The 27,991-nt window shown below is 42.7% G+C and overlaps 1 protein-coding gene across 2 annotated transcripts in view; it reads right to left on the minus strand.

Moving 5' to 3' along the window:
* Positions 1-306: 306 nt before the first annotated feature.
* Positions 307-27,991, minus strand: part of RECK (reversion inducing cysteine rich protein with kazal motifs) — a 75,790-nt gene continuing 48,105 nt past the window's right edge. For both annotated transcript variants that reach the window (XM_059142550.1, XM_059142551.1), the window contains 9 exons: positions 26,690-26,830; positions 25,407-25,595; positions 23,441-23,563; positions 21,395-21,566; positions 7,384-7,576; positions 5,791-6,001; positions 3,743-3,816; positions 2,750-2,905; positions 307-1,905 (listed from right to left, as the gene is read on the minus strand). In XM_059142550.1, the coding sequence (XP_058998533.1) occupies positions 1,684-1,905; positions 2,750-2,905; positions 3,743-3,816; positions 5,791-6,001; positions 7,384-7,576; positions 21,395-21,566; positions 23,441-23,563; positions 25,407-25,595; positions 26,690-26,830 (1,481 nt within the window). In that variant the 3' untranslated portion in view covers positions 307-1,683. The remainder of the gene's footprint in view (positions 1,906-2,749; positions 2,906-3,742; positions 3,817-5,790; positions 6,002-7,383; positions 7,577-21,394; positions 21,567-23,440; positions 23,564-25,406; positions 25,596-26,689; positions 26,831-27,991) is intronic.

Consider the following 27,991-nt stretch of genomic DNA (forward strand, 5'->3'; position numbering starts at 1 on the left):
TGCCTCAGGGTGTGCCCTGGAACTGCAACACTGGGCCCAAGGCAGTGTGCTGGACTGTCTTGTCTGGAGGTCTTGGAGGGCCTAAAGCTGGGGTCTTTGTACTTGACTTCTGGCCACCATATGCCCTCTGCTCAAGCCTCCATCTGGTCTGACCAGCTCCATTCCAGCTGCCCCGCTTTCCCGGGGCCCTTGGCTTGGAATAATAAAACCCCCACGGTTTCTTTTTCCAGAGCAAAGGACATAGCTTACCTAAGAGTGGTCAGTGGTTTCATTTTAAATGTCCACACTGCTTGGAAGTACACATAATCATATAAAATTATTTTTATTAAAATAGAAAAGCTTTCCAGTATATTGCATTGAAGACATTTATATAGAAAAAGCAATTGCAACAAACATGCTACATCAGCACTGAAATATTCTGAAAGCTTTAAGTGCCCACTTTTAAACATATTTTGGTATAATGAACATATCCCTACATATTTCAAAGGGTACATATAATACTGAAAAAAATACTTCATGTAACATCTAAGTTTAGGTGCATACCAACAGGAGGCATTACATTGAATAGCTTATTTCAAACTGTGAAACACATTCAAAGTATTCAATTGCTTAGACAACATGCAAACACTTTTATACTTAGATTGACATATTTAAATATATAAACCACAAGTCTTTATAATTCTATATCAAAAAAGAAAGTCAGACAGAACACTTACCCACACTGTGCATATCACAAAAAGCAATGCGTCTTCATGAACGGAAAGTACTGGGTTAACACACATGATTGTCATTTTACAAATATGGCTATTTACCTTCTTCATAATAAAATAGAAATATCATGTATTATTTACACTACTAATTATTTCACTTTTTGGCAAGTATATAAGTAGCAGCAATTGGTTTAAAGATTGATATTTAAAAACTCTTAAGTTTAACTCGGATGAATACCGAACAATATATATCGGTTAATAAAACAAGGCATAATGCAATCTGCTTTGATGTGGTATAATTTCTCCCTTTCACAAAGTCATACACACATTAGTAATCACTCAGCCTATTGTGTACAATGTATCTCATAAATGCCACTTCCTTAGCAAGCTTTGCTTAACATAATAGATGGGTTCCTGAATTAAATTTCTGAAAATTAATTTTGCCTGATGATTTATATGATAATTCCAAAGATGCATTATCTTTATTTCACACTCTAAAATGGCTCTTCACAGTGACCCCTAGCTTCTAGATAGAGTAGGTAATTATCTGTAAACACACACACACTAGGGACACCTTAGTATTTAAAGGAACTCCGAAATGAAGTTTCTGGGTGGGAAGCTTATAGTAAAGTGAGTTATCTTTCTAAAAAGTGATCATCTCACTTAACCAATGGTTCCTAATTTGTTTTACAGTGTGGGATGACCCATCTAATGAGCAAAGTATAAAGTGTAAGGCAGTGATCCACCAAAAGAAGACATCCTCTTTTCATTAGTATTTGGAAGAACATATTTTGACATTTGTAATAAAACAAACCCCCTAATATTGGCAGATTAAAAAAAAAATACTGTGTGGTGAACAGAGGTGACAAGTGCTTTTCCTTGGCCACTATTCAACTACAAACCAGGAGTCCTGCATGTCTCTCACAATGTAGAAAAACTTGATGGAGGAACATTTTGCACTTTTCATGGGAAGTCAGATACGTGTCCAGACCATGTGCAAAGCAGGGCTCAGACTGAGGAGGACGAGGCAGGAGGGCCAGGGGGCTCTGGCCTTGATACCAGCCGATGGCACACTGCTTGAGACCTGTACCTGGGAAATGATGAGGGCAGACAGAGGGACGTGGGACGCCAGAGTGGGGCTGTCGGAGTTGATGAGGGATTCAATCTTCTCTGCTTCTTTATTGCAGGCCTCAATCTGGGAAAGGAGAATCAGATTTTAAAATCTACAACCACAGAACCTGTGAAAGGGTCAAGTCAGACACAATCCGCATATATCCCAGCAGAGAATATACTTTCTCTTTCCTTTTCTGAGCCAAAGTAACATTTTAATATAGTCTTAATTATACCAATAGTAATAGCACCGAGGGAAATTAAATCAGAAAAGAAATGATGCACAATGCCACTGCCCTTACCACTCAGCCACGTTCAGACATTACCTTCCCACAGTTAGACATAGTCCCAGGCAATGGACTTTCAGTGCTTCCTTACCCATCCCAGAGGACAGCAATGGGGTTTACTCAGCTTCCTGACTGGCCATTTACAAACCGCTTGTATTCACTCCCCTCACTGGAGCCCCCACTGTTCTGATGCTGACACTTGGGCCCATAGCAGTGAGGATCACCTCTAGAATATGAGGAAGAAAAATGGAGTCCATAAGACCAGGCCCGGTGGGCTTCTCCTCCCAAGTGGGAGCACAGCCCTCATGTGGCCGGTGTCCTCGTCTAGGGCTGTGTCACTGCACGACCTGCACCAGCTGGGCTTCAGCTGCACAGCCCTCCCTGGGCTTCAGCTGCCTCATCCATACGTAAGTAGAAGCCCTCTGTGTGTGCGCGCTCTGAGTGGCCCCTCAGCATTTCGGCTCTCCCACTCCTTCACATTCTGCTGTCAGAGATGAGCCTGGCTGCGGTCACCTGGGACACCTTCCCAGACTGCCCTTGTTTTTCCTGCTCCTGCCCTACCTAACTTTCCAAATGCCTCTACTTCCTCCCTCTCCTAAATCCTCTAAACAAGAAGGCTGCACAAGGCGCGCTGAACCCCACCTGCAAAGCTTTTGGATAATGATCGACAGGAATGATCAGGATCACTATCTCGGATTCAATACTGAAGTATCCAAATACGTCACACTGCGGAACAGACACGTGCATGCGGATTTTCTGAAGTATTTCCAGAACTGTTATTGGCTTTTTGTTTGTTACCTGGGAAGAGAAAATAAATTCCATTACCTGCATAAAAGAGGAATTCCTTATTACTGCTGAGGCTGCCTTGCTATTTTGCCTATTGGGACTCCCAAGTATGGGGCCCCCAAAAGCCCCTTCTGGCTAAATTCGAAATCTACAGAGTCCATTCCAGAGGGCTTTTGTCTGACTCCAGAGCTTTGTAGCTCAAGATAAACACTTTAACCCAAAGCCCCTACTCCCCTTTAAGGCACTGTTCTGAGTTGGGAGCCACAGGAAAATGATTAAAGTCTTCCTATAAATATACAGTTGTTTGAATCCAAACGGGATAATTTTCGGTAGTGGTAGTGTTGGCTGCTACATTTCTGGAACCCTGTGTCCTCAGAAGTGGAGCAGAAGTGATGGTACATTGAAGGGAAAGGGGCAAAGCAGACACGGGAAGGTGGTGGGCTCTGGAAGCACCTCCCCCCAACCCCCCCGCCTGGGGGTGGGAGGAATGGGGACTATGAGGGCAGGCAGCCTTGAAACCATATAGGCATCTACCAGTCTCTGGCTGCCTGGTTCTGCCTCCAGTCCTGACTCAACATACTATGTAAGCCAGGGGCCTCTTCTAAGGCAGGTCAGGCTGTGCTGTGCATAACAAGGTCACCAAACAGCCAGAGTGCAGGGGAAAGGAGCACGGGATTGGGGGCCAGACACCCTGAGTTCTACTAGTAATGAGCTATACAGTGTCAGGCAATCTGCTTTTCTGTGAATTACTTTCTTCCTCTATAAATGGGACAACACATTCTATTCTGTGGATTACTGAGAAGTTTATCAATAAGGTTTCAACAGTATGTGGCACATAAAGCGATTTACCTTTGCAATAGTATCCAGTTTTTCTTTGTCAAATAAAACTCTTAACATTCCAGCACATAATGGGCAACAAGCACCTGTATAACAGAAACCATTTTATGCATGTTCAGAATTAGAAAATTAGAAATCAAAATAGCCAGTGAAATAAGCAACCCTTCATTTTGTGCTAGGAGAGTTGTAGCTATCCTCCCTGATGTACTTTTAGATATGTTCCCTCACCAGCTGGGATCTTATTATCTATACATTTACCCAAATCCTTCCACCACCCTTGCCTTCATCCTTTACCACTTCTCAGGGCAACCTGTGATGGTATGAGGCAGGAGAGAGAGCTCGCCTTTCACGAGGTGTGGGGCCTGGACCCTGCCCTGCCTCAGAACTCACTGTGATCCCAGGGAAGTGCTTTCCTGTGCCTTTGATTTCCTGTCTGCAAAACAAGGGAGCAGATGTTTTAGGGATTCCATGAGTGTTTGGTTCAAATTTAACCTTAAAAATTATATTTAAAGCTGTTAAAAATGATGACAAAATATGAGAACATGGTCTTCAGAAAGAAAGAGGCTTTGTTTTTTTTGCTCACTGCTATGCCCCAGTGTCTAGAAGAGTCTCTGGCAAACAGTAGAAGCTCAAGAAACACTTGATGAATCCAGGGGTGGATGAATGAACTTGTGAGACTCCGTGCAGACACTGGATCAAGTCTTGTCTCTTATCTCTGCTTAACTGAAAAGTACTACGCTCTATGGTAAGTAGTTTAAGAAAACTTACTACTGGGGCACCTCGGTGGCTCAGGTAGTTAACTGTCTGCCTTCGGCTCAGGTCATGATCCCAGAGTCCTGGGATCAAGCCCTACTTTGGGCTCCCTACTCTGTGGGAGTCTGCTTCTCCCTCTCCCTGCCACTCCCCCTGTTTGTACTCTCTCTCTGTCAAATAAATAAGTAAAATCTTCTTTAAAAAAAAAAACCATTATTCTTATAACACTCTGTATGAAACAAGACTTTCTTGATTATAGGCAACTAGATGCTAAGGCCAATCTAAGACCAATATCTTACATTTCTCTGAATTGCAAATGTTTGTGTTCCTCAAAAGTACTTCAATTATTCATTCATTAATTACTTACTCTTTATTCATTAACTACTAGTTCTTTATTACCTTTATGATGAGTAAACTTTACACATTTGAGCTACTAACCATAATTTTAGTAATGAAATGTCACTTTATCTATTTATTTATTTATTTAAAATTTTTTTTTAAAGATTTTATTTATTTATTTGACAGACAGAGATCACAAGCAGGCAGAGAGGCAGGCAGAGAGAGAGGAGGAAGCAGGTTCCCCGCTGAGCAGAGAGCCCGATGCGGGGCTCGATCCCAGGACCCTGGGATCATGACCTAAGCTGAAGGCAGAGGCTTAACCCATTGAGCCACCCAGGCGCCCTATCGCTTTATCTATTTATATATTGGTGTTTGGTGTGATTTTGCCTGAAAACATTTGCCATATTGTTTTATTTATTTATTTATTTAAGCTGATTTATTTTTAAGTAATCTCTACACCCAATGTGGGGCTCAGACTCACAAATCTGAGACCAAGAGTTGCATGCTCTTTTGACTGAGCTCGGCACCCTTGCTATATTGTTTTAAATCCCATGGACAAGATGATGTCTAAATTAATCTAGAGCTTTTTAAGGGGGACCCAGAGTAATGCATCTAATCAGCATCAGGTAGAGCCAAAACTGTTTTTTCTTAAGATTTTATTTATTTAGAAAGAGAGAAAGAGAGATCACGAGCAGGGGAAGGGCAGATGGAGAAGGAGAAAGAGCATCTCAAGTAGACTCTGCATCAAGCACTGGAGCCTGAGCCAGGGTTTGATCTCACAACCCCAAGATCATGACCTGGGCCATAATCAAGACTTGGATGCTTACCTGATGGAGCTACCCAGGAGCTCCAAGTCAAGACTTTTTGAAAAGTTTAAGTAAATGAGTCAACTCTCTTTCTGAGTGACTTACTCCCTGAAGGTGGGTAAGTCTGTTTGTCCAATCCCACCCCAAATACTGCCAGCCTACCTGGTGGGATGATGGGTTTGCACTCAGTTGCAGAGAGGGAAGGACACTTGACTGCAGCACACTCAGCGACAGAACTGTCCTCTGAGAGGACCCCAACTGCCTGGCAGGGCCCATAGTAATCCACAGCTGCGCGATCGGAGTAAGCGGCACACACGCTACTGTAGGTCTCCCCATTGTGCCCGCAGATGGGCTCCGCGGCTCTGCAGAAGGGCTGATGACAAGCAAAGCACATTTAGCCTATAAACCTCTGTAGTACACTTTTCCTAACCAAGAGCACAAAACAAAGGAAAAAAAGATACAGGTATAAATTCCTGGACCCTCTTTTTTTTTTTTTTTTTTTAAAGATTTTATTTATTTATTTGACAGAGAGAGATCACAGGTAGGTAGAGAGGCTGGCAGAGAGAGAGAGGGAGGGGAGCAGACTCCCTGCTGAGCAGAGAGCCCGATGTGGGACTCGATCCCAGGACCCTGAGATCATGACCTGAGCCGAAGGCAGCAGCTTAACCCACTGAGCCACCCAGGCGCCCTCCTGGACCCTCTTAATTAAGCTCCTAAGGTCAGCTAAACTTTGGGTTGGGGGTGGGGTCAATAGGGCTGTCCCAAGATGAACTGAAATGATTACTTTGCTGATCCTCTCTGGGACTTGGGTGCTCATTCCTTGTGAACTGATATGAGATACTCCTTCCCCCATCCCAGACTTCTATCATTCCCGAAGTACCTACCTGTTTGATGAAAACAAGATCAATCTCCATGCAAATTCAGAAGCCTTATCATTTCATGCTGGGTAGGGATAGGGGGAGGGAAGAGTGGAGAGCTCAGTGGGGTGGAGACTCTGGACCCATCAGATAGGTTAGGCTAAGTAAGAGAAAACTTGCAGCCAGTAGGAGGGAACAGATAGGAAGGGAAGACTGGGAATTCAGAGTAGATGGTATCAATGCACTTGGAACACAAGCTCTGAGGGATAACAGACCTAGGGAGACATGCTGAAGGCATTCTCCTGCTGGTGAAGACCAGGAAATGAGAAGCAATCATGTCAGGTGTTAGTTGGCCGTGAGTGGGGGCCCTGCAGGGTGTGTGTGTGTGTGTGTGTGTGTGGTTGTCCTTGGGGGTATTTTCTGGACACGAAATGCAAAAGGCTTCAAGATAAACTGATGTAAAAAGACACCAAGTATTCAAGAAATTTTCACTCACTCTTCTATGAGTGGGACTTCAGTGGAAAGAGTGGGAAAGCACTCTTTTCTTGGTGGTTTTAACTTGCATTCTTCCTGGACCCTATGCTAATGAGGGCCACAGAAGGGGAAGTGAAAATGGTACTGATGCACCCCAGGGTGTGTAACTTTACATTATTTTCCTAATGGTGGTTGGCATGAGGCCACTCTGCTCTTGCTTGTCCACTAGATGCCCAAAGGTACCAAAAGGAGTAGGACAGCCCTCCAGAGTTAGGAAGAAAAAGCCAGGCCTGGGATGGCTCATTTTAATTCTCTAGATTTGATAGGATTCATAGAAGACCCCCAAGTGGTCTTAACTGTTGCTTCATCTGTGAAAGACCATCAACTGATTTTATGCTTGGGTTTGTCAGCCAATCAACTGTACCTGGCAAGGGCCTTTGTATAAGAGGCTTTGCCCCCTCTGGTACAAAGTGCAGAGATTGCCATGTTCCACGTGGTTTGTGTCACAAACAGGATCGCGAACCTGGTCACAAGTGAGCTGTCTTGGCAAACACTCATATTGGCTACATCCAAATTTATCAAAAGTTGTCAGGCAGACTTGTGGTCTGGGTATGCATCTGAAAAACACAAATGTGGTACCATCAGCCAGTGCTGCAGGTGGGGGTGGGTGATGATGGGGCCGCTAAGGCACTGACAAGGGGCAAGAGGTTGAGAAAAAGCAAGAGGGAAGTCTGAAAGAGTCCCTATCCCCGAGAGCTTATATAGAGTAGGAGAGTCAAGCATGCATATGAAGTGAGCAAGTAGGTTCTATACAAAATGCCCGTGGGAATGAGTCATTCTGATTCAGGAGCCTGGAGAAAGCAGCCGGAACAGGTGGTGTCCTGGTTGTCACCTGGGGGATAAGGAGGGCCACACTGGCCTGCCTGGCTGAGGAAGCCGCAAGAGCAAAGGTGTGGTGTGACTACGGTGCTGGGGGAAAGGGGAGGTGACCCTGAGGGTAGGAGCCAAGTTCACAGGGACAGAAGTGGCAGGATATGAGGGCTCATCAGGTGGGTTGGGGTCTGACGCTAGAGGCCTTTTAGTCAATAATAAAAGAAGCATTTTCTGGGGTTTAATTTCCAGCTTGGGTTTTACTGAGTCTGTCTAAAGAGAAGGCTTCACAGTATGAGCTGAAAAACTCAGGCTTCTGTGCTTATAGGCTGAGGACCTGCCACTGGCTGGTTGTGAATCACAGAGACAATGCCACCCCACAAAGCTGGGTCTTCCTAGTAATGTCAGGACCTTGCCTCATTCTTAATTCCTGAACTTCCTTGGAGGGGCTGGGGATGATAGCTCTTCTTTCGACTTTTCTGCTCTTTCATTTCTACATTGGCATTTATAACTTTCTATAAGGAGACCTATTAAAATGTTGAGGTTTCACTGGGCCTTGAAATAACAGGAAACACAAATGTTAGTCTGTACAATAAAAGGAGAGGAATATATCAGCTAGCATTATTTTGATTTCAAAGGAAATGACCTCTAATCTCTTTAGGGTTAAGTCTCCTGCTCTGAAATGACCACCAGCTCCATCACTACTAACATATGGCCGCCTTTCCTGATGGGATTTAAAATTAGAATGCATGTAGTTATGATTTTTTGGAAATGTAAGACATTTGAAAAAAAATAATGGAGAAGAATATTTAGAACTTCATTATCTATTAACATGGAAGGGATGAGAACCAAGAATATCAGGAGGCATTTGGTAATTGTGGAAGGAAAAACTTTATGAAGTTGTGTATAGAGAAATAAGATCAATTGGAAATTTGAGAATTCAGGGAGTAAATTGAACATGATCAGGGCAGGGATTCTGTCTTGCTTATCATTGTGTCCTTTAGAAAGATGGCTGGTAATCAGTAGATATTTGATGAATGAACACAACTTTTTTTTTTTTTTTTAAGATTTTATTTATTTATTTGACAGAGAGAGAGATCACAAATAGGCAGAGAGACAGACAGAGAGAGAGATGAGGAGAAGCAGGCTCCCTGCTGAGCAGAGGGCCCAATGCGGGACTCGATCCCAGGACCCTGGGATCATGACCTGAGCCGAAGGCAGAGGCTTAACCCACTGAGCCACCCAGGCGCCCCCAACTTTTATTTTTTAACCAATTATTTTTTGAACAGATAACACAAGCCCATGGTGAAACCGGAAAGAGAGAAAATTAAATATGGTGCAAAATAAGTCTGCCTCTTACTCTTCCATCCCAGCTGCCCCCACTAACTTCCCAGAAACAGCTGCTATTGTCAATTTTTTGTTTAGTCTTCCCAAGATCTTTTATGTAAGTATAAATATTTATATATGCTGAGTCAAGAGTATGTGCATTTAAACTTTTGATAGGCTTAGACAAAAGGGATGTACCAACCCTTCCTTCAACCCCCTTCTTGCAGGAGAGTGCCTGTTTCCTTACATTACGTTACTTTTTACCTTTGCCAATCTGATAGATGGAAAATGGTGTATAGTTGTAGTTTTAATTTAATTTGCATTTCTCTTAAAATAAGAAAGGTGAAGCATGGTGGTACATTTGGCTGGATGTTCATCAAGTTCATTTTAATTTTCTTCCTGGGCACACATCTACATTATATATCCCAGACTCCCTGGCAAAAGTTGTGGCCAAATGATTGAATTCTAACAGGAGAGTGTGGTTAGAAGTAAAGGTAAATGTCACTCTTAAACCTGGCCTATGAAAGCTTCTCAAGAGCAACCTTCATCGACAACCTAATACAGAAATGGGCAAAAATAAAAAAAAAAAAAAACTAATAGAAAAATGAACCAAAGATATAAACATAGAAAAACAAATAGTTATTAAACATTTGAAATAAAGCTTTTATAGAGTAATTCTCTCTAGTGACTACAACCTCCAAAGTATCAGTACTTTAATATAACAGAAGTTCAAATACAATCCATTTGTGTGTTCAGCAAGTGGATTTCCACAGAATGACTCAGAAACCTAAGATCCCTCCATCTAGTGACTCCCAGCTCCTGCAGACTCATAGCTCCCTGTACCTTCTCTGTTTGGTCAGAGGATATTAGATTGTTGATTTTTTCCTGTTGATTTGTAGGGACTCTTTATACTCTAAGGATATCAGCCCTTTCTCTGTGATGTTTTTCCAGTTTATCATTTGTTACGATGCAGAAAATTTGTGTGAGAGGGGAGAAGGTCAGAGGGAGAAGCAGACTCTCCATAGAGCTGGGAGCCCAATGTGGGACTTGATCCTGAAACCCTGGGATCATGACCTGAGCCAAAGGCAGTCGCTTAACCAACTAAGCCACCCAGGCACACTCAATCTTTTCTTTTTATACATATAGTATATATATATATATATGTGTGTGTGTGTGTGTGTGTATAATACACACACACATATTTTTTTTAACAAAGATTTCATTTATTTATTTGACAGAGAGAGAGGTCACAAATAGGCAGAGAGAAAGGGAAGCCGGCTCCCTGTGGAGCAGAGAGCTCGATGTGGGGCTCGATCCCAGGACCCTGGGATCATGACCTGAGCCAAAGGCAGAGGCTTAACCCACTGAGCCACCCAGGCGCCCTGATCTTTTCTTTTTATATTGGTTTTGTACTATACCCAGCATGACCTTCCCACTTTGGTATTTTATTGTTTTATTGTAAGAGAAAAACAACCTTATTCAGAAGGGTTAGCTAGGGGCACCTGGGTGGCTCAGTGGGTTAAGCCGCTGCCTTCGGCTCAGATCATGATCTCAGGGTCCTGGGATCGAGTCCCGTGTCGGGCTCTCTGCTCAGCAGGGAGCCTGCTTCCTCCTCTCTCTCTCTCTGCCTGCCTCTATGCCTACTTGTGATCTCTCTCTGTCAAATAAATAAATAAAATCTTAAAAAAAAAAGAAGGGTTAGCTAACAGAGAAAACAAATGAACAAATAACAAAACAGCCTTCAAGTCACCTCCCAACACAACTATATCATCTTATCAGTTTATTTCTTATGCCCAGCATCTTGACTTCCTTCTATAGGAACTTTTTTTTTTTTTTTTAAGATTTTATTTATTTATCAGAGAGAGAGAGAGGGAGAGCGAGCGAGCACAGGCAGACAGAATGGCAGGCAGAGGCAGAAGCAGGCTCCCCACTGAGCAAGGAGCCCGACGTAGGACTCGATCCCAGGACGTTGGGATCATGACCCGAACTGAAGGCAGCTGCTTAACCAACTGAGCCACCCAGGCGTCCCCTATAGGAACTTTTTAGGCTAAGTTTTCATGTATATACTTTGCCAGATGGATGACCAATTATCTTTGTCATTTCTCTTAGTATGTGTGAGAATCTTTCCTTCACTCCTTACTGCAACAGGTTTTAAGGATGGAGATGCAACTGCTTATTCTCCACAACATTCTTCACTAGGAAAGGATATGTCCTATTCAGGTCTCTAAGGCAGCTAGGGAAAACTGTTCTAGAAGCCTAAACCTAAGACAGTCAGCGGGACTCCTGCCCTCTGGCCACCATATACAGAAACCCATCATTAAGTCTAGGTCCATTGTACTCTGAGCTCATGAGGAAACTGCAGAGGAAGAAGCCCCTAAACAAAAAACTTCGCACAAAACTGAATTTGCATTTCTAGAGATTTCTCATGTCCAATCCCTAATATGGAGGTAGATAAGTAGAAGAAAATTTCTATTACTATCAGGCATAAATAGCTAATAAAGAGAATACATCCATTTCTCTCATCTTGTCTGCTACCATTCTGTGCCTTGCACTTTCTGTTTAAGTCTTATAGAATTGCTGTAGCTCCCAAGAGACATCACACTATTTTCTCATTTCTAGTGGCCAAGATCTTTGCTCCTATTGTTCTCCCTGCCTTCACCAACACCACCCTCTGCTATCAACCTTGCTGGCAATCTCCTTCTCATCTTCTTAGCTGAGTATCACATCTTCTAGAGGCTTTCCCAGGCTTCCCCCAGGCTGCATCAGCTACACTTCTGGGCCCCTAATCACAGTGTGTCATCAAGGAGCTTTACCATGGCTCTTTACCTGTCGACTGTACTCTTTAGGACAGAGGTCTTCTTAATTCATTTTGGTATTTCAGTGTCTGGTATACAATAGATGCTTGGTAAGTGCTGGTCTTTAGTTGAAAAAGATGAGGAGCCATTGGGGAAGATGGTGATAGAGTAGGAGGACCCTAGGCTCACTTCAACCCACACACACACTAGATAACTATTAGACCATTCTAAATACTCTGGAAATTGATCTGAAGACTAGCAGAACAAACTCTAAAACTAAAAGTAGAGAAGAAGGCAGGAAGTGCAGAGACATGGATTGGGAGAGAAATGGATTGTAGCCCCTGTGGTGGGGAGGCAGCCACAGTTGCAAAGGAAGGTGAGAGACAAACTAGTATACAGGGGAGTTCATGGGGAAAACAAATCCCCATAGCAATTGGCTTGGAAAGTGAGAGGGCCTGATTTTCACGAGTTCTTGGAACCAGTGGGGCTTAAAGCCTGGAGTTTTAAAGGTCAGTGTGCTTGGCTTTGCGAGAGCTCAGAAGACATTGGGGCTGGTTTTGAAAAGAAGGCAGGGCAAACAGTTGCAGATATACAGTGTGGAAATGGCAATCTGAAGAGTACCCGGGGCACATAGTAGGGCGGTTATTCATTCATCTCAGAATGTGTCCCAGAGAGATGGCATTCACCGAGAGACCCCTCCAGGGAAAAAAGGAACTGGAATGTGTCATTTCCCTCCCCTGCTTCTCAGCAAAACCACAGGGCCACCTTTGGGAAACAGTGCAGCACCAACACTCACTACTTTACTTGCTTAAACCAAGCCCCACACCATCATGTTCTGGTAGAACTGCCCCTTCTGGGCACAGCTGTTTGAGTCCCAGTGTGGCAGGCACCCTCCTCCAGAAGACTAGCCCAAACCCCAGTAACACTGCATCTCCTCATGTGGGATTTTGGAGAGCCTAGGTTCTAGTAGCAGTGGTGCTAGGTCTCATTTCACTAACAGACCAGATTACATCTAGGTAAAAAGCACCACATTCAGGCCAGGACCAAGCACTGTCCACAACAAGCAGAGATCCTCTGCTGATGACTGGCCTGAAGGATAAAGAAGCACCAGGCCCTGAGGAATAGGAGACACTACAGGGCACTACAGAACTTCTTCATAAAGCCATTACCCTCAAGAACAGGGGATGTGGTTGACTTTCTTAACACATAGAGTCTTAGACAAAATGAGAAGACAGAGAAATATGTCCCAAATGAAAGAATAGGACAAGGCCATGCCTAAGAGATCTAAGCAAAATAGATACAACAACTGATGTTGTAACATGCCAATGGAGAATTTAAAGCGATGATCATATGGATACTCACTGGACTTGACAAAAGAGTGGAGGACATCAGTGAGACACTTAACACAGAGTAAGGAATAACACAGAGATAAAGGGCTCAATAAATGAAATGAAAAACCCACTTGAAAGAAAAAACAACAGGCTGAAAGAAGCAGAGGAATGAATTAATGACCTAGAAGACAGAATAATGGAAAGTAATAATCCTGAACAAAAAAGAGAAAAGAGAATTAGACAAAATGAGAAAAGACTTAGGGAACTCAGTGACTCCATAACATAATAATATTCATGTTATGGGAGTCCTAGAAGAAGAGAGAAAAAGGGGTCACGGAATCTATTTGAAGAAATAACAGCTGAAAATTTCTTCAGTCTGGGGGAGGAAACAGATAACCAGATCCAGGAGGCACAGAGAACCCCCAACAAAATCAATAAAGGCAGATCCACACCAAGACACACTGTAATTAAAATGGCAAGACACAGTGATAAAGAAAAAAAAATTAAAAGTTGCAAGACAAAAGAAGAGAGTTACAGACAAAAGAAACCTCATAAGGTTATCAGTGGATTTTTTTTACCAGAAACTTTCCAAGCCAGAAAGGAGTGGCATGATATGTTCAAAGTGCTGAATGGGAAAAACCTGCGGTCAAGAATACTCTATCCAGCAAGGCTACCATTCAGAACAGAAGGAGAGACAGCGCTTCCCAGACAAACAAGAACTAAAAGAGCCCTATAAGAAATATTAAAGAGTATTTTTTGAGTATAAAGACCAAAAATTGTAGTATGAAGGTAGGATATACATAATATAAAAAAGGAATATTTCTGTAAAAAAATCAAAGAACTCACAAAATAAAAGGTATATGACACCATATACCTAAAATGTGGGAAGGAGAATAAGTTCAAGCTTAAATGACAGACAAGTTAATATAGACTGTTATATAGAGATGATGTTATATACAAACCTAATAGTAACCACAATTCAAAATCTACTAATAAATATGCAAAGAATAAAGACAAAGAAATCCAAATACATCATTAAAGAAAACCAGCTAACCATTGAAGAGAGAAAGACAAGAAAGGATCAAGGAAATCTTCAGAAAGCACCACAAAACAAGTAATACAATGGCAATAAGTACACAGCAATCAATAATTACTTTGCATATAAATGAGCTAAATGCTCCAATCAAAGAATAGGCTGACAGAACCGATAAGAAAACAACTCATCTGTATACTGCCTGTAAGAGACTTGTTTTAGATCTAAAGACACCTGCAGATTGAAAGTGAGGGTATGGAGAAATATTTATCATACAAATGGATGCCAAAAGAAAGATAGAAAGACAAAAGAAAGGCCAATACTTATATTGGATAAAACAGACTTTAAAATAAAGACTGTAACAAGAGACTAAGAAGGACACTATTTAATAATAAAGGGTTCAATCCAACAAGAAGATAAAACAATTGTAAATATTTATTCCCCCAACCTGGGAGCACCCAAATACATATAATAGTAACAAACATAAAGGAACTAATTGATAATAACACAAAGTAAGGGATTTTAACACCCCACTGACATCAACAGATCCTCTAAACAGAAGATCAACAAAGAAACAATAGCTTTGATGACACACTGGACCAGATGAATTTAACAAATATATTGAGAACATTCCATCATAAAACATCACAATACATTCTTTTCAAGGGCAGATGGAACACTCTCCAGAATAGATCACATATCAGGCCACAAAACAAGCTTCAACAAATTTAAAAAGACTGAACTCATACCATATGTCTTTTCTCACCCAATGCTATGATACTAGAAGTTAATGACAAGAAAAAATCCAGAAAGACCACAAATACATGAAGCTTAAGTTATATGCTACTAAAAATAAATGGGTCAATCAGGAAATAAAAGAAGAAATTTAAAAAGTACATGGAAACAAATGAAAATGAAAACACAGTGGTCCAAAACCTTTGGGACACAGTAGAAGTGGTTCTAAGAGGAAAATTTACAGCGATACAAGCCTACCTTAAGAAGCAGGAGAAATTTCAAATAAATAGCCTTATACCTAAAGGAGCAAGAAAAAGAACAATTAAAACCTCAAACCAACAGAGGGAAGGAAATAATATGAATTAGAGCAGAAATAAGTTATATAGAAACTAAAATAAACAAAAAACCGGAAACCAATACAACCGATCAATAAAACCAGGAGCTAGAGAGAGAGAATAAGTAATAATAACATCACAGTAATACAAACCATTATGAGAATATTATGAAAAATGATGTCAACAAACTGGACAACCCAGAAGAAATGGATAAATTCCTAGAAACAAATACCTACCAAAACTGAAATAGGAAGAAATAGAAAATTTTAACAGACTGATTACTGGCAAAGAAACTGAATCAGTAACTTAAAAACTCCCAAAAAACAACAGTCCAGGACCAGGTGGCTTCATAGGCAATTTCTATCAAACATTTAAAAAGGAGTTAATACTTACTCTATACCAAAAAATAGAGAAGGAAGGAAAACTTCCAAATTCATTCTATGAGGCCAGCACTACCCAGATACCAAAACCAGATAAAGATATCACAAAAAGAGAACTACAGTGATGAACATAGATGCAAAAACCCTCAACAAAATACTAGCAACCTAATCCAACAATACATTTAAAAAATCACACACCATGATTAAGTGGGATTTACTCCTGGGTTGCAAGGGTGGTTCAATATTCATACATCAATCAACATGATACATCACATCACTAAAAGAAATGGTAAGAACCATATGTTCATTTCAATAGATGCAGAAACAGCTTTTGACAAAGTATAACATCCATTCATGAGAAAAACCCTCAACAAATGTTTAGAGGGAACATACCTCAACATAGTAATGGCCATATATGAAAAACCCATAGCTAACATCATCTTCAAAAGGGGAAAACTGAGACCTTTCCCCCTAAGGTCAGGAACAAGAGAAGGATGATCATTCTCACCACTTTTATTCAACATAGTACTGGGAGTCCTAGACACAACAATCAGACAATAGAAGGAAATAAAAGGCATCCAAATCAGTAAGGAAGAAGAAAACTTTCACTATTTACAGATGACATGCTTCTATGCTATACATAAAAGATGAGGAAAAAAAAAAAAGGCCAGAAAGACTCTGCCAACAAACTGCTAGAACTGATACACAAAATCAATAAAGTCCCAGTATACAAAATCAATTTACAGAAATCTGTTGCATTTCTACACACCAATAATGAAATAGCAGAAAGAGAATTAAGAAAATAATCCCATTTATAATTACACCAAAAATCACAAGATGTCTAGGAATAAACCAAACCAAAGAGGTAAAAGACCTATACTCTGAAAACTATAAAAGGAAGAAATGGAAGATGACACAAAGAAATGGAAAGACATTCCCCACTCATGGACTGAAAGAACAAATACTAAAGCAATCTACACATTTAATGCAATCCCTATCAAAATACCAACAGCATTTTTCACAGAACTAGATAATCCCAAAATGCTTATGGAAACACAAAAGACCCTGAATAGCCAAGACAATCTGGAAAAAGCAAAGCAGAGCTGGAGGCATCCTAATTCTAGACTTCAAGTTATATTACAAAGATGTATAATCAAAACAATACAGTACTGGCACAAAAATAGACACATAGATCAATGAACAGAAAATCTAGAAGTAAACCCACAGTTATATGGCAATTGATCTTTGACAACAAAGGAAAGAATATCCAATCGGAAAAAGACAGTCCCTTCAACAAATGGTGTTGAGAAAAGTGGACAGCAACATGCAATAGAAAGAAACTGGGCCAGTTTTTTAAACAATACACAAAAACAAATTAAAAATTGGACTAAAGACCTAAATGTTAGACCTGAAACCATAAAAATCCTAGAGAGAACAGAGGCAGTAATTTTTCTGACATTGGCTGTAGGAATTTTTTTCTAGATGGGTCCCCTGAAGCAAAGGAAATAAAAGCAAAAACAAATTATTTGGACTATATAAAAATAAAAAGGATTTGCACAGCCAAGGAAATAATCAACAAAACTAAAAGGCAACCTACAGAATGGGAGAAGATATTTGGAAATGACATATCTGATAAAGGGTTAGTATCCAAAACACATAAAGAACTTAAAAACCCAACACCCAAAAAAGAATCCAGTTAAAAAAAAAAAATAGAAGAAATGAACAGACATTTCTCCAAAGAAGACATATGAAATATTTTCCATATGGATGGTCAATACACACATGAAAAGATGCTCATCACTTATCACCAGGAAATGCAAATCAAAATTAAAATGAGATATCATCTCACACCAGCCAGAATGGCTAAAATGAACAACTGGTTGTTGGTGAGGATGTAGAGAAAAAGGAACACTCTTGGACTGTTGGTGGGAATGGAAATTGGTGCAGCCACTGTGGAAAACAGCATGGAAATTCCTCAGAAAGTTAAAAATAGAACACTCCTACCATCTAGCAATCACACAACTGGGTATTCACCCTAAAGATTTAAATGTAGTGATCCGAAGGGATACCTGCACCCCAGTGTTTATAAGCAGCAAAGTCCTAAATAGCCAAACTATGGAAAGTGCCCAGAAAAGAAGAGGCTGACTCGCCACCTAAACTGGGTCTTCAACTTACACATACGGGGAGCCCACCTCAGTGCCAGCAGATCCGTCTGCCCTGCCCCTAGGCCCTAACCCTAACCCTAGGTTGGGTTTCTAGGCTTCTGTCCCCAGAGGCCTAGCCCATAAACCTTCCAGATTGGGGACCGATGAACCAGACCCCAGGACTGTACCTGCCACCCATAAGGAAAACATTTCGTTTGGAGATGCAAAGAACCATCAGAGTGTGAGAAACCTGCATGCCCCACTGAGGACACCTCCAACTTCAATTGGACCCTGGACACAAACACGGAGCCTGACGTAGCGCCAGGCACCACCCTCAACTCAGCCATGCAAGGAGCCTGCCTCAGCACTGGAAGATAGGGACTGCCATGTCCCTAGGCCCTAACGCTGACCCCAGTTTGGGTTTTCAGGGTTCCATCCCAAAAGGCCTCATCCCCAAGCCCTCCACTGGGGACCCCTGAGCCATACCCCAGGACACCACTGGCCCCCTAGGGGGAAACCCTGCCATTTGGAGCTCTGCAGAACCCTCAGAGCGGGAGAGAGGTGCATGCCCCCCCGAGGCCACCCCCATCTTTGGCACTACACCCCCACCCTCCGCCCTCTCCACAAATCCGGAGGCTAACCTGCTGCCAGACCCCTGCCCTAAACTCAGCCTCCCCGGGGTCCTGCCTCAGTGCCAGCAAATCGGGCCTGCAATGCCCTTAGGCCCTAACCCTAGGTTGGGCTGTCAGGCTTCCAGCTCCCAGGGCCTGGCCCCCAAGCTCTCCGGATGGAGGATCCCTGAGGCATACCCCAGGACTCTGCCTGCCCTCTAGGAAGAAACAGTGCTTTTTGGAGCCACGTAGAACCCTCCTGTGGGAGAAAACTGCATGTGCCCCTGAGGCCACCCCCACCTTCGGCGCCCACCTCCCTCCTCCCCCAGTGGCCACAAACCTGGAGGGCTCATGGGCTGCCCTCAACGCCCACCCTCAACTCTGCCCCTAGGGAGCTCGCCTCAGTGGGTGCCCACTGGGGAGCCTCATAGGCTCAGTCCTCAGTCCCTGACGGTTGCCACACACACCTAGAGAGAAAGCGCTCCAGAAACCAGGTGCATGAGCGGCCTGGATCGCCGCCCAATGCTGGCCAATTCTCAGTGAGCTTTCTGCCCAAATCGATGTCAATTTGGGCAAAAAGCTCATTGAGAATTGGCCGGAATTCCCCAGCGAACTCGCTTCTGGTGGCATGGGCCTTCAGGGGAGCTTCCTGGAAAGGGCCCATGGTCCCAGTGGTCACCGCCCAAACCCTGTGAGAAAGCACGCTAAACGCCAAGTGCACGTGTGGCCCCAATTGCCTCAGAACACCTGCCAACCCCACCCTGTACTTGGCCCCTGGGGAGCCCTGCCACAGCGCAGCACCAGCTGATGGGACCTGCCATGCCCCAAGGCCCTAACCCGATCTCTAGGTCAGTTTTTAGGCTTCTGTCCCCCATGGCCTGTCCCCCAAGCCCTCCAGATTGGGGATACCAGAGCCACACCCCAGGAGTCTGCCTGCCACCCAGATGGAAACTGTGCCATTTGGTCCTGCTCCAAATCCTCTGACTGGGAGAAACCTGCATGACTCCCTGAGGCCATCCCCAAATCTGGCAACCTCCTGGCCACCAACCTGGAGCCTGACCCACTGCGTGACCCTTCTCCTCAACTCAGACCCCCAGGGGTCCCACCTTAGCTCCATCAGATCAGGCCTGCCATGCCCCTAGGCCCTAACACTAACTTTAGGTTGGGTTTATAGGCTTCTGTCTCAAGAGGCCCTCCAGACTGGGGACCCTGAGCCAAACGCCAGAACACCACCTGTCCTCTAGGAGGAAACCATGCCATTTGGAGCTTCACAAAACCTTCAGAGTGGGAGAAACCCGTATGCCTCCCTGAGGCCACCCTCACCTTCAGTGCCCCACCACCAGGGCCACAAACCCACAGCCTGATGCTCAGCTTGACCCCCTCCCTCAACTCTGGCCACAGGCAGTTTGCCTCAGCAGGGGCCAGCAGGAGAGCTTCGTGGGTCCGGCCTGTGGTCCCTGACAGTTGCAACACCTACCTAGCAAGAAAGCACTCCAGACACCTGGCAGGTGAGCTGCCTGAATCGCTGCCCAATGCGGACCAATACTCAGGAGCATTCTGCCCAAATCGATGTCGATTTGGGCAGAAAGCTCCTGAGAATTGGCTGGAAACCCCCACCAAACTTGCTTCCAGCAGGGTGGGCCTTCAGGGGAGCCGCCTGGACCTGGCCGATGGTCCCGAGTGGTTGCAGCCCAAACCCTTCGAGAAAGCGTGCTACACGCCAGGTGTATGTGTGGTCTGAATCACCTTGAATGCCTGCCAACCCCGCCCTCTACTCAGACCCCTGGGAGCCCACTGCAGCCTGGCGCTGCCCCTAGGCCTGAACCCTATCCCTAGGTTGGGTTGCCTGGCCCCCAAACCCTCCATGGTGGGGGCTCCAAGCCATACCCCAAGACTTCTGCCCCCTCTCCCGGAGGATACCGTGCCATTTGGAGCCATGCAAAACCCTCAGAGCGGGAGAAACCCGCATGCCCCCCTGAGGCCACCCCCAACTTTGGTGCCCTCCCCGAACAGGGCCACAAACCGGGAGCCTGACCCTCAGCCTAACCCCCTCCCTCAACTCTGCCCCCAGGATGCTCGCCTCAGTGGGGCCCGCTGGGGAGCCTCCTGTGCCCGGCCCGCGGTCCCCGATGGTCACAACATGCACCTAGCTAGAAAGTGCTGCAGACACCAGGCGCGTGATGTCAATTTGGGCAGAAAGCTCCTGAGAATTGGCCAGAATCCCCTGGTGAATTCGCTTCAGGGGAACCGCCTGGACCGGCCTGTGGTCCTGAGTGGTCGTGCCTGAACCCTGCAAGAAAGCTTGCAAAATGCCAGGTGACCGCATGGCTGGAATATCCTTGAACACCTGCCAACCCTTCCCTCCACTCGGCTCCCTGGGAGCCCACTTCTGTGCTGGCAGATCAGGCCTGCTATGCCCTTGAGGCCCTAACAATAAACCCAGGTTGTGTCTTTGGGCTTCTGTCCCCAGAGCCCTGGCCCCCAAGTCCTCCATACTGGGGACACCTGAGCCACTCTCCAGGATGTGGCATACATATATACACAATGGAGTATTATTCAGCCATACAAAAGAATAAAATCTTTCCATTTCCAATGACATAGGTGGAGCTAGAGAGTGTAATTCCAAGTGAAAGAAGTTGGAGAAAGACAAATATATTTCATTTAGATGCGGAATTTAAGAAACAAAATACACACGGGGCAAAAAACAGAGCAAGACAAAACAACAAGCAGACTCTCAACTATAGAGAAGAAAGTGATAGTTACCAGCGGAAAGGTATGTGGGGAGACTGGTGAAACAGGTGATCAGCACCAGGTGATTAAAATAAAAACTTAAAAAAAGAAAAAAAGAAAAAAGGTAAGGAGTCATTTAATTTACCTTTGGTTTTTTGGGCAGGGATTTGGAGTACATGGATCCTTTGATATGCATGATCCAAACTCAAACTGATGGTCTTGGAGGCCCACACAGCGAGCAATGCAGGCACTGGGGTAAGTGCGGCCATTCTGCCCACACACAGGGACGAACTGATCTGCACAGTTACAGGGCAGACCTGTGGAAGAGGACACAGATTCAATGCTGGCTACTTATACGTTCTCCTGCCTGTCATATTTCCTAATTAACACAGAACTTTCAAGTTAAAACCGCATTGTGAATTAAGTTCAGGAAAAGGCATCCCTCCAGTCTCTGAGAGTGCTTTTAAAGAGGGCAAGGCTCTGAAAAGGCATTTGTCTGCATACTGGCTTTCCTTTGTTCCATTTATTGCCAGCTAATTGAGGGCTTCCAGACCTTGACCCCAGAGGTAGAGACCCATGTAAACAAAGCTATAGGTAGGAAAAGTAAAGAAAGCTCCTCCCAATCTAGTGAATAATCTAGAATTTAGATGTCTGAAGTCTGGCTTGGGAGATCTCTGCAATGTTAAAGGGTAAACCAAAACAAGAAGAAAGTAGAACACTGCGTTCTTGACATTGCTATGCTTTATTCTGCTGGGTTATGCTCCAGTAAGCAAACAGGCCAGTGAGATGCAATGCTCTTTTCTTGAGAAGCAGCTACAGCTGTTGACAGCAACAGCAGGGTCTCTTGCTATCTACTGGGATCTGTTTTGCTCCAGATCTGAAATACGCTTGGTTCTGGGTCAAGACGAGCCAGGTAGCCCCCTAAATTTACCCCAATTCATGCAGCTGCAGCAGCAAGTTGATTCTTCTTTCTCGGGAGTTGGTTGGCACATGGAGAGGCATGGGAAGAGAACTGATTAGGGATTTACTGGTCTACCTCCGGCCCATTAAAATAAAAAGGATATCAGAAATAAGAAGTACACAGCAGGCTGCTAGGGAAGTAAAGGCAGGACTAACCCCACCCCACCCTCTACCTATCCTGAGTACCAATCTTGATGTTTTATTGTCATTCTTGTTGTTGTTATCCTTATTATTATCCTTTATTTGCTTGTTTTGATGAGGGACATTCATTCTGCTTAGGGAAACCATAAAACCACTGGGGATGACGAATTAATTAAAGATTTTTATGGAAAACTACTTATTTATTTAATTTACTTATTAACTTACTTATATCCAAATGTATTTGGAAGATGAACTTTACAACTAGCAGGACTTTTTTTTCCCTGTGGTGTGTAGCCCCTCATGTCCTGGGATAAATTAAGGTAATGACTGTTTAGCTAACAGACTCTAAAGAGATTTTATTGGCCACAAAGTGTATCTCATTTTTTGGGACTCAGATATTGTCTCAGTTCAAACACAACCCAGAGATGTTCATAAAAATGCCCAAGTCTCAAAATTACAATAATTTCCCAAGTTCTTGTTCTTCCCCTTCTCTAAGGAGATGAAGAGTGGAACATGATGAGTTTACAACCTTTGTCTTTATTTTGGTTTTGATATTACCCTTTGACAGTCCAGAAATCCCCCAAGCCAGACTTTAAACCTCTAATTTCTAGATTTTATACACTAGATTGGAAGGAGCATTCTTTACTTTTCCTACTTATAGCTTTATTATAAGGGTCTCCACAGAATGAACTAGTAAGCTAAGGCAGGACAGGGAAAAGGTGATGAGAAAAACATTACAACACAGACTAACTTAGAAAATACATTTTCTAATATAATGGTAGGGGTGGATTTTAGTAGGTACAAAGTTTCATTTTACTAAAACCGTCCCAGTCACTGGCCCTATTCTTTTTAACCCATGGAATTTCAGAGTATTAGTGCTAGAAGGGTCCTAGGAAATCATTTGTTTAATGCCTTCAATTCATAGAGGAAGAAACAGATCCAGAGAGGGAAAGTACCTTGTTCTCAGATTATGTATTTATTTTACCACGTACATCTGCAGTTACGGCGAGAGTGGTGAAGCTACCTTGAAGGGAAACGGGTACAAAGGGATGACGGCCGCTAAGGGCTGCTTCCGGGTGGCCGTGGTTACCTGTGAAGGTGCGCCGGTCATCTTCTGAACTGTGCTCGCTGAGGCACAGGCGGGTAGAACACACCAAATTGCCAGCAAAACAAGAACAGATATTGCAGTCAATGTTAAAGGAGGTCCCATGACCTAAGGAAAGGAGAAATAACATGTTGCTCCATTTCATGCATTTATAAATAAATCATATTTTAACAATTTAATAGTTTAAAAAGTTTTAAAATATAAATTCTTGAAAGATGACTTCTGAATATACAAACTGATAAGCTAAATCTGTAATATTTATATTTTCATGCTTATCTCCCACCATTTCTCTCCAAACCCCCGAAGTGCTAGTCTTACCAGACTGCTCCCTGTTCTCTGAGAATGTTTCTGGCTGCCCCTCTTGCCTGACATGCTCCTCTCTTCCTTCTGGAACTTCAGTCATCTCTCCACAATCAGCCCTGATGCCATCTTTGAGTTTAAGACTCCCCTGATGCCGTGGCGGGAATGACTAGGTCCTTGAAGAGCACTGGGTCTGCTCCTTTTGTGGTTCTAATGCTCCCCCATCTGATCATGTACAACATGACCTGAATCCCTCATCCCAGTTTCAGCCCCATAAGGTGCTAGTATGTTCTTCTGTAAAGAGCAGGCATTTAATCATTGGAAGTCTATGGAAGGAATGAATTTGTTTATCCTCAGAGGTTGTATATTGACAGAATGTTTGTTAGGGCTATAAGCAAACATGGTTAAGGAAGCAATAAGAAAGCAAGACCCTCAGACTTTTAGAGAGGGCATCAAAGGGTGGCACTTGTTCATGTGCTGTCTCCCAATGCCTAGTCAATAGTTTGCTTTCTACAACGTCAAACTCTGACTTTTACGCATAAAGAGATGTAGTTGAGGAAGGAAGGGAAGGAGCACACCTCTGTCTTTGCCTGTGGATGTCAAGGGCTTTGGAGTCAGATAGACCCAGGACTGAGTTCTTCTTTAGTCACTTACTAGCTGGGTGACCTGTCTGAGCATCATCTTCCTCACAACAACACAGAAATCAAAGAACAACTGGAAGGGTCACATGAGATAACACAGGCCAAGACTTAGCATAGTGCTTGGCACACAATTAAAGGTTCAGTAGTATTTTTTTTTTAAGATTTTATTTATTTATTTGACAGGTAGAGATCACAAGTAGGCAGAGAGGTGGGCAGAGAGAGAGGAAGGGAAGCAGACTCCCTGCTGAGCAGAGAACCCGGTGTGGGGCTCAATCCCAGGACCCTGGGATCATGACCTGAGCTGAAGGCAGAGGCTTGAACCCACTGAGCCACCCAAGCACCCCAAAAGTTTAGTAATATTAGTTGTTATTAGCTATTAGTCCCTTTTTGAGGAGGCTCCTAAGAGGGTTCCTTAGAAGTCCTGGTGTTCTTTTTTTTTTTTTTTTTTTTAAAGATTTTACGTATTTGTTTGACAGACAGAGATCACAAGTAGGCAGAGAGGCAGGCAGAGAGAGAGAAGGAAACAGGCGCCCTGCCGAGCAGAGAGCCCGATGCGGGGCTCGATCGCAGGACCCTGGGATCATGACCTGAGCTGAAGACAGAGGCTTTAACCCACTGAGCCACCCAGGCGCCCCAGTCCTGGTGTTCTGTAGAGTACAGTTTGGAAAATACTGGCCTAGAGGATCTGATTTGTAGACCTTACTCTTTGGTGGGAATCTATCCAATGTTCTTCCTACAAAGTTAAGATAACTAATCTCAGGGGCGCCTGGGTGGCTCAGTGGGTTAAAGCTTCTGCCTTCCACCCAGGCCATGATCCCAGGAGCCAGGGATCGAGCCCCGCACTGGGCTCTCTGCTCAGCGGGGAGCCTGCTTTCTTCGCTCTCTCTCTGCCTGCCTCTCTGCCTACTTGTGATCTCTGTCTGTCAAATAAATAAATAAAATCTTAAAAAAAAAAGATAACTAATCTCATACTAAAAACAAAAAGCAAATAAGTACAGCTCAAGACTCACTTTTTCTTTTTCCTCCAACAATACATGACTTCTGAAGATCTATACAGTGCATCTCTATACAATTTTCCAAGAGTCCACTTTGTCCACATGAGCAAATTTTGTAACAACCAACTTCTCCAGCAGATGATGGCACCTGGATTAGTGTTCCTTGACGGACGATGAAATCAGAGGCTTCTCCTAATTTGCAACCTGAACAAACAAAAATAAGCTGAGAGAGATGGTATTGTGCCATGATATTGTTATGACATTAGATATATTATACATTGGTCTCATAGGTATTGTGTAGCTACTAAAGTTTATGTAATAGAATTTTCACTAAGTCAAAGAATTGGTCTGGTTCACTGACTGAAACATATCTTCTCAAATGGAAAATTCCATGTTCCATAAGATGGTGGTGATTATGGACCTATACCCCAGAGTTAGCTATAGTTCAGTATAAAAATGCTATAAGATATGTATTTTTTTTTTTTATTGCTTTGGGCTTATCAAGGATATTTTAAAAAATCACAGATATTTTAAAAATGAACTATGGAAACTTCTTGGTCAGGAAAACTTTTAGGGATAGAATATAAGGATATCATAAATTCAAGAAAAGCTGAATACTTGATTGGGCTTAAGGAAAATCCATTCATTTCCAATTTTAACAAAATTTATCTTGACTGATATATTCTGGTATACAAATATTATAGATGATCCTTTGAGACATCATGCTTATTTAATCTTCTATTCCTTATTACTTTAAGATATTTTAAAATGGTGATTTTAACAGGACAAAGAAACATTTTCAATTGGGAAATAAATAAAAGGAAGCAAAACGTTGCCCACTGTACCAGAAAGAAAGACTATCAAAATTCAATGGGATAAGCATTTCTTATTCAAGAGGATTCCTGAATTTAAAAAAATTGTGGGGTGCCTGGGTGGCTCAGTGGGTTAAGCCTCTGCCTTCAGCTCAGGTCATGATCTCAGAGTCCTGGAATTGAGCCCCATATTGCTCGGCGGGGAGTCTGCTTCCCCCCCACTCTCTGCCTGCCTCTGCCTACTTATGATCTCTCTCTCTGTCGAGTAAATAAATAAAATCTTTAAAAAATAAAATATTTTTAGAAATAAAATAAAATTAAAAAATTAGTTGTAAAATTACACATATCTTTTTTTAAAAAAAGATTTTATTTCTATATATATATTTATTTATTTATTTAGAGCTTACTCCAAAGAGTATCCCTATACAGAAACACCAGCAGCACAAATCCATACCCACTCCACAACCACACCCATTTACCTCTTACCTTGAACACAAGAATATGGAAGACAGGGATCTCCAGGCGGACAACCCTTCCGGTTAACCTCACAGAGCTCATTAGCAGGGCAAGGATTTGGGTTACAGGGATGAGTGACCTCTTCTTCAATGTTACCCAAAGTACTTGGCCCTGAAAAATCAAACACAGATCAGTTTAACCAACCCAAAAAGGTAACAGAGGTCTCTAAATTATCCGAATTAATTATGGCTAAAATAAATGAGAGCTCATGAGCAGAAACCAAGGTCCGATTCCAGGAAACCATTAAAACACACAGATTCTCTGATAATTTGTGAATTTAGTATAAACATATATACATTTATTCACCTGTTTATTTACTGGGTACTTATGATACGCTGGGAAAAGTTCTGAGCACTGGAGATACAGTAGTGAACAAAACTGACAAATCCCTAATGTAGAATTTATATTCTATTTGGGAAAGAGACAATAAACAGACTGGGGATAGGTAGAGTATAATGTGTGTGTCTGTGTGTCTCTGTGTGTAAAAATAAAAAAGTCATCCAATGATAAGTAATAAGTAGTATAAAGGAATGGAAAGTATACATTGGGTAGAGTGGTCAAAGAGGTGCTTATGCCTAAGAGGAATAACTTGGCACATTTTACTATAAACGACAATAATTCACTATGGTAAGATGGATCCCGTACCATGATTATATTTGTCACCTTATAAAATAATGACCATGGAAGAGTCTCACTTTATATTAAGCATATATGATATTTAAAGAGAGTACTAAAATTCAAACAAAAACGTTTTTTTAACTTTTTTTCCTTCTACACATATATTTCACTGCTTTAATAGAGTCTAGGCTTGTGAATACATTAGCTTTGCTTACTTGATTTTAGGCCAGACTCACACTGTAGGGTTAAGAAAGGTATAAGAGTTCTTAGAGTTCATCTCATCTAGCCTTTCTGAGGCAGAAAGAGGTGATCTGTCCAAAGTCACAAAGGTCTATACTCTAGTCTAATCCTTTTTTGTTCTTTTCTTTTCTTTTTTTTTTTTTTTTTTTTTTTGGTTACACTGATCATAAAGGCTGAGGGACATAGTTTGTTAGCCTTAAGAAAATGTGGCTGATATTACTAGCTGCACATCTAGCATCCACTCTTCTCTTTCTGCTTACTAATAATGGTGTGACAATGGGTCCATAGCTAAAATGATCATCTTTCTCAGTTTCCCTTACACCTAGGGTGGTTTTCCCTTACACTAAGATATGGTGGCTAGACTTCTAGGAGCCATGTCATGAGAATAAAGTACCTGAAGTAACCTTGATGATG

The sequence above is a fragment of the Mustela lutreola genome, chromosome 12 (assembly GCF_030435805.1).
Source record: "Mustela lutreola isolate mMusLut2 chromosome 12, mMusLut2.pri, whole genome shotgun sequence".
Classification (NCBI taxonomy): domain Eukaryota; kingdom Metazoa; phylum Chordata; class Mammalia; order Carnivora; family Mustelidae; genus Mustela; species Mustela lutreola.